Source organism: Sardina pilchardus, chromosome 16 (genome assembly GCF_963854185.1).
Source record: "Sardina pilchardus chromosome 16, fSarPil1.1, whole genome shotgun sequence".
NCBI classification, from domain to species: Eukaryota; Metazoa; Chordata; class Actinopteri; order Clupeiformes; family Clupeidae; genus Sardina; species Sardina pilchardus.
Window position 1 is genome coordinate 9287305 of NC_085009.1, and position 10000 is coordinate 9297304.

At 43.5% G+C, this 10000-nt stretch overlaps 1 protein-coding gene across 1 annotated transcript in view; it reads left to right on the forward strand.

Moving 5' to 3' along the window:
* sorcs2 (sortilin-related VPS10 domain containing receptor 2) overlaps positions 1–10000 on the forward strand; it is a gene marked incomplete in the record, with an annotated part of 242038 nt that overhangs the window by 118458 nt on the left and 113580 nt on the right. Inside the window, 1 exon segment of the mRNA XM_062517214.1 lies at positions 2021–2120. Coding sequence (XP_062373198.1) covers positions 2021–2120 — 100 coding nt within the window.

Here is a 10000-nt window from a genome sequence, read left to right on the forward strand (position 1 = left end):
CCAGCCCATGTAAACTGGCCAAACGTACCCATATTTTTTTTGAGTTTAAATGATGTTGCCGCCTAGTTGGTCACTTGTCTTAGCGATCTCTATAGGTTCTAACTGTGCTCTCCCTGGCTGAAGAATTGTGCTAATTAGAATCAGCTGTGAATGGTTGGAGATACTGTATGTGATAGGACTTTTACTTTCTGAAGCTGGACTTTTCCACCTCTGCCTATTATGAGCAGCAGTAGCCTGTGTGTTTATTGTAAACTAGCATTGACACGTATAGCCCATTATCAACACACACTACTATCCAAACTGCTAGCCTAACTAAAGCTAAAACCTGTTGGTGACATGTTAGCGCCACTAGCCAAACGCACTACTAGCCTGTAGGTGACATGTTAGCGCCACTAGCCAAACGCACTACTAGCCTGTAGGTGACATGTTAGCGCCACTAGCCAAACGCACTACTAGCCTGTAGGTGACATGTTAGCGCCACAAGCCAAAAGCACTACTAGCCAATATGCTCAGTCAGGCAGCCCCAGCCAGTTGTGTCCATGGGCAAGCTGCCCAGTACCCAACCTGTCTTCATGCCCGTTTCTGCCCATAATTAAGACACTAGACATTAAACCTCTGAGAGCTCCTCTCTTGACGCAGATGGCTAACAGCGAGAGTAAAAAAAAAACCTCTTACATAAAATACATCACATTTTGTTCAGAAATGAATAAATAATATAGGCTATCCGCTAAAGAGGACACATGTAACTCCTTTCGTAGTGGCTCTTCAATGGCTTCCCAAAGCAGCCACTGTTAAGTCACAGTCAGGACTATTTTATTTTATTTTGTAATTCCTCATCGTTTGTGGATTACAGCTCTTTATTCTAGCTGTAGTGATAGTTTTGTGATATTCAAAAAGCATCATAAGACCTTTCTAACTAATACATTTTCCTGACAGTTGTGGTAATACAGTATGTCTATGGTTATTGGTATTTTCTGTTTTATTCAGGCCACTTTACTTTAAACTGTATTAACCTGAGGAAATGCCTTAGAATCCTAGCACCGAACAGGACTAAGAAAAAAGAAGTCTAATTATAAGGTTGATGGTTTTCTCGAGCCTTGGGTTCTCCCATTGATCCGATACTGATCACATCTCAAAACTCATCCCAAAAACACCTTTCTTTTTAAAGGTTGTATATACTCACCGCAGGCTGTGCACAGTATAAAAACTGTGAAAGTATGGATTGTGGTTCCACTCTGACACACTGCCTGATGTGTAACTTTGGGCATTCAGTATAGTTGTTTGTAATGAATAAGTTTAGAAACAAATAGGTAAATAGATAAAGTTTAAAGGAGATGTGTGCATTGTATTGTATCCAGAATTAATTTCTTTTTTTTCTTCTTTGAGTCACCATTTTACCGCCTCTCCTTCCAATCTCGTTTTTTTTGTACTCCTGTTCAAAGAAAGGGAAACGGTGCATATGCCCAAATATAGGTGGTGAGGCTTGATTACTTTCTGTCCTTTTCTCTGCCTGAATTTCTTCATTTTCTCTCACTCACTCACCTTCTCTCTTCTACGGCTTCTTTTCAAGACTGTGCTCCAATATTAAATAGGACTGTCTGGCTGTCAGTCTTACATTCGACTCTCGCGTCTTACTTTCTGTGTTTTGGCAGTAGACCCATTGACTGGAAACATAACATGTCACAAGCTATTGTGGATGATGTGTGATCTGCTTGTCTTGGCTAGATAGAAAGCCTACTCTCTGAGTGATTCTTCCCTTAAAGCATACTGTGAAGCACACACACACACACACACACACACACACACACACACACACACACACACACACACACACACACACACACACACACACACGTGCATACACAGCATACACAGGCCGCTTCACCTGGCCATGCCGCCATCTTCTGAGATGTGTCCAACAGTGTTTGGTTGACAAGGCATATATCAGAAGAAGTGAAACATTGGCTTTGATTCTATAAAATCTGACTCTGTCTGTCTCTTATGTTCTTTCTCTATTCAGGTCCAGTGATTATGGCACCACCTACACCAAGTTGAATCTGATGGCGGGAACAACAATTATTGTCACCAACTTCTACATCTGTCCTACCAACAAGAAAAAGGTAGGAGGATTCTTCTTGATGGAAATGTTTGTGACATATACTGAAGCTTGTTTGTAATTCTGGTGTTCATTGAAACTAAGCTCAGAAGATTGCTGTTTTTACCTCACGACAAAATGATGAAATCCATCAATTTGTTTTTGTTTTGTTTTTTGTTAAAAAAAGAATAATTTAACTTAAATCAACTGCACAGTTCATTAAGCATATGTTTGAAATTGAAATTTAAAAAGGCCGCCTAAAAGGTAGAATGAATGCTGTTGTGTAAATGTGTGTCTTGTGTGCATTGTCAGTGCCATAATACAGGCATCAAGAGGCAAATTTTATGTATGATCGTGTAAGGTCATTGAATCTGTGCACATCAACACACACACACACACACACACACACACACACACACACACACACACACACACACACACACCATGTATATATATATATATACAGTATACAGTACATACACACACACACACACACACACACACACACACACACTCTAGTCCCTTTCCCACATGAGCGAGACATCCGGATGTCAAACGGATATCAAACGGGTGGCTGTATGTGGGAACGCAAAACTCGGGTATTTTCTTACCCGGAACTCACCCTACTAGCCCCCTAGTACTACTTCTAGATGTTACCCGGGTGCGCTTAGGTGGGAACGCAGCCGGCACAGTTCTGGGTAGAGATGGGGGGCGTACCGATGACGCATAGAAATGCGCCCTTGCAGCCTGCTTGCAGCGCAAGGCAGAAAGTACAAATTGCCATGGTAACGATAAACATTGCCCTACGAGTATGAACACAGACGAGAACACCGGAGTAGTTCTACAGAAAACAGTGACATTTTGTTGTGTACGTACAATACAAATTTAAACTGCAATCACGTTGTTGTGTTTGTTGCATGACAGGCAGGATTATCCTTGCAAACGTGAATAGCTAGAAGTGTTGTCGATTAGCTTGCAACTAGCTGTTAGTGGTTAGCAATTAACAGCTAATAGTTAACGTCGCTGTTATTTAGCATTGTTGCTTTTTGTAGGAGTTGGGAAGGAGCCTCAGACCTCTGTGTGCTGTTTATATTTTCCAGGTGTGTCATTATTTTCTATTAATTTGTTATGTTGGATGTTTATACCAGAGAGGGTTGAAGTAGAGCTTTGTTTATAGCCTGTGGTCCTGGCGTTAGCTATTTTTTCCTCTATGCTAGCTCCCGCTGACTAGCGAGCTAACTACTTCTGTTGTTTCATGATGTTTTGGATCTGATGTAAGTTCGTATCATCCAGGCAACACAGCACAACAACGCATTTATTTAGCGTCATCTCCCTCCCCCTGCAAGTGCTGACATTGCCCCACCCCTCGCGGCTATTACTCGGGTCTAGTGTGAACAGAATTACCCGTATCTCACTCGGACATAAAGCTCATGTGGGAAACGTCCGTGTCGTGCCTCACCCGGGTAAATATGTCCGGGTAACTTCTAGAAGTTATGTGGGAAAGGGACTACACACACACACACACACACTCTCTTACACTCTCTCTTACCTTGAGGTCAGTTATGTTGATGCTGCTAGACAGGTACGGAGATCAAAAGGCATCGATCCAAAACAGTAGCGTCTGTTCCATGCAGTCGACAAGGACCAGAGCTGCTCATGCATGACCAATGATGTGCACCACACACACGCAGACACACACACACACACACACACACATTCAAAGTGAAGGAGACTGTCATCTTTCTCTCTCACATAAAAAGAGAAGGTCAGAAACAAAAGGAGACTATATTTTTTAACCAAAGTCCACAGAATTAGCATTGTTTTTGATGTTAGCTAGCAAAAGCAGAGTTTTACAAAATAGTGATCAAAAATTAAGAACTGAACTTGTTTTTATATTGTTGAGGGAGTCTAGTAACTGTGAATCTCTTTCTCTCTCTCTCTCTCTCTCTCTCTCTCTCTCTCTCGCTCTCTGTCTCTCCCTCCAACTGTGTTTTATCAAGCTGTCATGCACTAGACACTAGACTACACAGTATGAGTCGATGAGATTAGCACTATTACACAAGAGTCTGCTCAAGGAGACACACACACACACACACACACACACACGCGAAGCAGAGGAAGGAAAAAGTACATGGACGGAAAATGACTTTGGGCAAATTGAGTCACCACCGAATAACAACGACAAAAAAAAAAAAAACCTCTCAGCCAGTGTCGCTCTACTTCCCACACACACAAGCGCTCCCATCATACTTGCCTTTGGGCACAGAGTTGTTTTAATCGGTCGTTTTAGTGCCGTCCGCTTCTCTCATGCCTCCGCAGTTCATTCTCTGGACCATGGAGGCGTCAGATCTCATAGCACACCTCGTCTCCGCTCACGCCGCGCAAGTGTGTGACTCCTCGCTCAGCCCTGCAGGACTAAAATGCATATTTCACTGAGGCCTTGGCTATAAGGAAGCGGCGTGTACAGCCTGAGGGACGGATTCTTCTTTATTCATTATTATTAAGTAGGATGAGCAGGTTCCCTTTAGAGTTCGAAGATGTTTCTGGAAAACGCAGAGCTGGGAGAGGATGAAAGGAGGAGAAAGTTCTGTCCACTGACATTCTTTTTTTTGCACCGTTAAGAGTTCCAAACCTGTTCACACTCACAAGCGAGCAGTGGACATGCTGTGTTGTTCCAACGTGTAGGCGTTTCTCACATTTTTTTGCCTACTGTTGCTATCACTTTTCCATTCTCCATCACACACACACACACACACACACACACACACACACACACACACACAGAGAGAGAGAGAGAGAGATATGCAACCACACACACTGTCTTTTTCTTTCATGCACACACATAACAAATAAGCAAATATTGTTACTGAGATCTCTTATCAGCAAAAATGGCTAAATCCCATTTTAGTATAAGCCTATTTCAAGCTTAGTCATTTAACACCTGTCTTTTTTTTTCAAAACCTGGATTTCAGGTATAATTCAAAACCAATGTGAAACAAAGTGTGTGTACTAGTGATGCGCGGGTGGGCTTTTTTAAAAACCCGCCCCAACCCGACTCTTCAGGAGATCCACACCGCCCCGCCCAATCCGCAAAAATATGTACGAATTGTGACCCAAATCCAACCCGACCCGCAGAAAGGAAAAAAACGCACCTAACGTCTTTCGTAGCCTAATTAGCCTAATTCTCCCACATGAGGACGACAACAGCGGGTTACAATGATCGGTCATTTTGACAATCTGCGCTCTTCCACACCATTCATAATCTGATCTCATCTTCATCATAACAAGTTTCCATTCATATTTCCCCTTGCAACTTCATAGGCTAGCCTACTTTTGCGTGAAACACTGCCAAGCATTTAACAAGCACAGCTGTTTATTCGTGTATATATGACAGAAGCAAGGTGTTCTCGCATTGTGCACAACCTTCGATATCAGATCATTAGGCTCCATGTCCATAAAGTAGCGAATGCGCGATTGACTTTTTTCAGTCAGTCACGCATGGCGCATTTGGGTGCTGAATTTAGGAGAAATGATGTTTTGCGCTCGACCACATCTCCTGTGTATTGCAGGCGCATCGCCACCTAATATGTCGGAAGTTAACAAATGAGAAATGTGCATTTTTACTTTTTTGACCCGACCCACCCGCAATATTTAGAAAAAACTACTAGGCCTACCCAAATCCGCCCGACCCGCGGGTAAACCCGCGGATATCCGCGGGTAATGGGCTGAACCGCGCATCACTAGTGTGTACAGTATCTCTCTTTTTTCTGTGTGTGTGTGCATGCATGTGTGTGCGTGTGTGTGTGTGTGTGTGTGTCTTTTCGTTTCTAAACCGTGTCCTGCTTATCTAACGCTTTTGTTTTCAAGGTCCATTAGCAATTGTTTTATTTTCTGCTCAGTTGGCCCAAGTGTAATCGGCACAAAAACATTTCGTTTGTGAGTGTCTTTTGTAACATTTCATGTCCAATTGCCACATCTGTTTTCTTTCTCTCTCCCTCCCTCTTTTTCTCTCTCTCCTCTCTCTCTCTGTCACACACATACCCCCCCCCCCCCCACACACACACACACACACACACATGCCCACACGAAAAAATCTAAAACCTCTTTTGATAAGTATCCCAGTGCCATGACAATTACTTACAATCTCGAGCGCCACGCGACGTGTGTCACGTCCACTTTCCGTCCACGCCGCCATTCCACACAAAGCGCCCCCTGCCTGTTCTCTCTCGGGGCCTTTCTGACCCTCCACCTGTCTGACAGCATCATTTCGCATTCGCCCATAAGCCGCATCCCGACGTGTCCTTGCCCTGATGGAAAAGCCATCGATCTGTTTGAACAAACGCCGGCAGCTGTTTGCTAACACAGTGATCAGTGCGTCACAGGGCCTGCCAAGGGGGGACTGGACGCATCGACCTGACCGGATTTCCCACATTGATCAATATTGGGGGGAGGGGGGGGGGGGTGTTCCACAGGGATGTAGTGACACCTGTCTTGTCAACACTCTAGGACTCCAATAAAACACAATAACTGAATTGGCGTGTTGCATTTATAGATTGATGCCTCCAAGCGTATGGCGGGACAGAGGCGTGGTGTGCGCATATAAGGCGATGCAGACATTGTAGGCTAAAATAAAGCCTGTCTTCTTGAGAATATGTTCTTAAGCTTACTCATCTGTGATTAAATGGGTTTAAAAATAAGCACGCGGTAATCCATTTGCAAAGATTAAAGCTGGCCGAGTTTAGGCGGCGAAATTTAATTTTAAGAGGACTGCTTTTGAGCGGAGCTGACGGAGCTCAAATGGAATGGTTTTGTAATGCAATAACGCACACTTTTAATTAAGTAACACAGGCAGCAAAGGCATCACAGGGACTTGGTGATGAGATTTGCTTTCAAACAGGTGTCTGCACAGATCCACAACACTACAGCATGTAATACAACTACCATAATCAAAACACAGTCGAATTTACTAGATATGATAGCGTAAGGAAATAAGTGTAAAACTTTGTGTAAATTTGTAGATGATTCATCCAATCAGATCCTGTTCACACATTTAGTTTGTGCGACTGTTACTGTTACAGTTGCCATCTACAGTTACATCTGTCAAATCCAGAGGTGCCAGTCACTGCGTGTTGATTTGATCCCTAGTTCCTCCATTCCTAGTGACATCATCTTTTACTCGTCGTTTTCCGTCGGTACTAAGTCCAGCACAAATAGAACACTTCTGAGTGTTCTCCAGAGAGCTCTCCCACCAGCATTCTCTCTGTCCTGCAGGAGCTGTGATTGACAGGTCGATTATTGGCCTGATTTGTATGCCGCCTCCCTGTGCGGATGGGATGAATCACGCAGATCGCATAGTTTGTTTGTTTGTTTGTCTGTTTGTTTGTCTTCCACCCCAGATATAGATCGTTGGGGTGGTCAGTCGCACAGACAAGAGTTTGTCCTTGGAGAATATTGACAGCTGCTGGTGTGGGAGCACACATTTTACCGCTGAAAACAAAAAAAAAATCACCATTGGTGATTCTATCTTAACCTTTTGCATATGGCAGCAGGCTCTAGTTCATTAGTTATTTACAGACATTTAAATAGACATTTGAGAGAAGTAATTTGCAATTAGCCAGTTGCACATTCACATTTGCATGTCTTTTCATTGACTTGTTTTGAGATTTGTTTGTGAAGCAGTGAAGGCCATATTTGTGTTGTCTGTATTCCAGATTCCACTCTCAGGGGTTAGTCTGAGATGAGGTCTGTAGCTTGTGGTCGAGTGCAAAGACCCTGAGATAGATTTATAATGGATGGATAGGTTTCCCCCAACAATCTACGATGGATTAATCAGGCCTGGTGGAGTGGGTGGGTGAAGCCTCGCTGAGCTTGATTTGTTGGGTCTGGATGGTGTCCTTTAAAAGATGGTGAAAACTTTCCTGAGAGATGCTGGGATTGTACTGAGGAACTTCACAGGAGAATCCTGGCTGTGGCGTGGTGATAGCAACTCTAATGGAGAGGCTGATAGTCAATCAGGGAGGCAGATAATGCACACTTACTCACCGCCATGACTTTTAAGGTTTGGGATCGTAGGCTGCCGAGAGAGATATGGCTTGCGTGTGTGTGTGTGTGTGTGTGTGTGTGTGTGAGAGAGAGAGAGAGAGAGAGACAGAGAGAGAGAGAGACAGAAAGAGAGAGAGAGAGGGAGAGAGAGAGCAGGTTGATGATGAGTGTGGAGGAGGGAAGGAGAGAGAGACCTGATGCACCTTCCACCTACAGCTGGAAAAATTGATGTTTTTTTCCAATGATTTTTTCATGACTATATTAAGCTGCATATAAATTGATAAATTAGTGAACTTTCCTCATGTACTGTAGGACAATGACACTATCTGACTCACCTCCACAGTCTCTGTACTTTATGGGTGTTCTAGATACAGTGTATGTGCTTGTGGACCTCTGCCTGTGTGTGTGTGTGTGTGTGTGTGTGTGTGTGTGTGTGTGCGTTTTTGTGTGTGTTTGTAGTGATGTACAGTTTATGAAGTGAATTATGTCTTTTATGTTATTTTGGATGTGTGTGTGTGTGTGTCTGTGTGTTTGGGTGTGTATGTGTGTGTGCGTGTGTGTGTGTGTGTGTGTGCGTGTGTGTGTGTGCGTGTGTGTGCGTGTGTGTGTGTGTGTGTGTGTGTGTGTGTGTGTGTCTGTGTGTGTGTGTGTGTGTGTGTGTGTGTGTGTGTGTGTGTGTGTGTGTGTGTGTGTGTGTGTGTGTGTCTGTGTGTGTGTGTGTGTGTGTGTGTGTGCGTGTGTGTGTGTGTAGGCTATGGACTAGAGAGCTCCAGAGGGAGAACTCCAGACCCTCCTCCTCCCTTTTGTTTTGCTCTGAGCTTAACGGACAAATTGCCTGTGACGCCCAAACTGTTGTCAATCCACTCTAAGGTGATGCTCCTCCATTAAGGGTACAGAGCCTGGAGAGGACTATTTTCCTCTGTGTGTGTGTGTGTGTGTGTGTGTGTGTGTGTGTGAAGAGAGTAAATTGCTCTTGCTTATTCGTATTCTAAGAGTCATCAGGCGAAAACATTCAGAGATTTCACCAACCATTACACACACACACACACACACACACACACACACACACACACACACACACACACACACACACCTCGAATCTGAGTGTCAGCTTTCGCAGATTGTCTTGTTTTTCAGTTTGAAAATGATACTTTTTGTACTTTTTACAACAAAAAAAATAAATAATAATAATAATAAAAAATACTGGACCTACCTTAGCTGTGCCGTGTAATCGTATTTCTACATTCTACCTGAACAGTTGGAAAGTATCACTTTTGTTTTGGAAGACACCGAAAGGAGAAAAATCCTCCCTTGCCTGCCATTAGGTAGAATTGGCCACAGTTTTTTATTTGGGGAATTTTATTCCATTCCACCTGAAACACTTGAAGACAGCAAAACAAAAATACTGGGGAAACCATGAATGCGGCATTCCGCTTCGATCTGGCTTCAAAGTCATCCCAGGCAATGCTCCCAGCCATGCAGCCTGAAGCGTGGGGTACAGTTAAGACATAGCTGCATCGTACTCTTTTTCTCTGAAGCAATGATGTGTGATAATGGACATTATTATTCCTTGGCGTGGGGATATCAATCTCTTCACATATGCCCCGTTAAGTTGGTTTCATGGTGTGGCTACCATTGATCTCTCTCTCTCTCTCTCTCTCTCTCTCTCTCTCTCTCTCTCTCTCTCTCTCTCTCTCTCTCTCTCTCTCTCTCTGTGAAGCAAGTGTAAAGTAGTGCCTTTAACTTATTTAAAAATGCTTGTGTAAGTCCCACAAACTCACTTCAAGTGATTCATGAGCTTTTTGAAGTCATAATGTATTCACTTGTAAGACGGATGATATGGTGGGGCTTGCGAAGATGAAC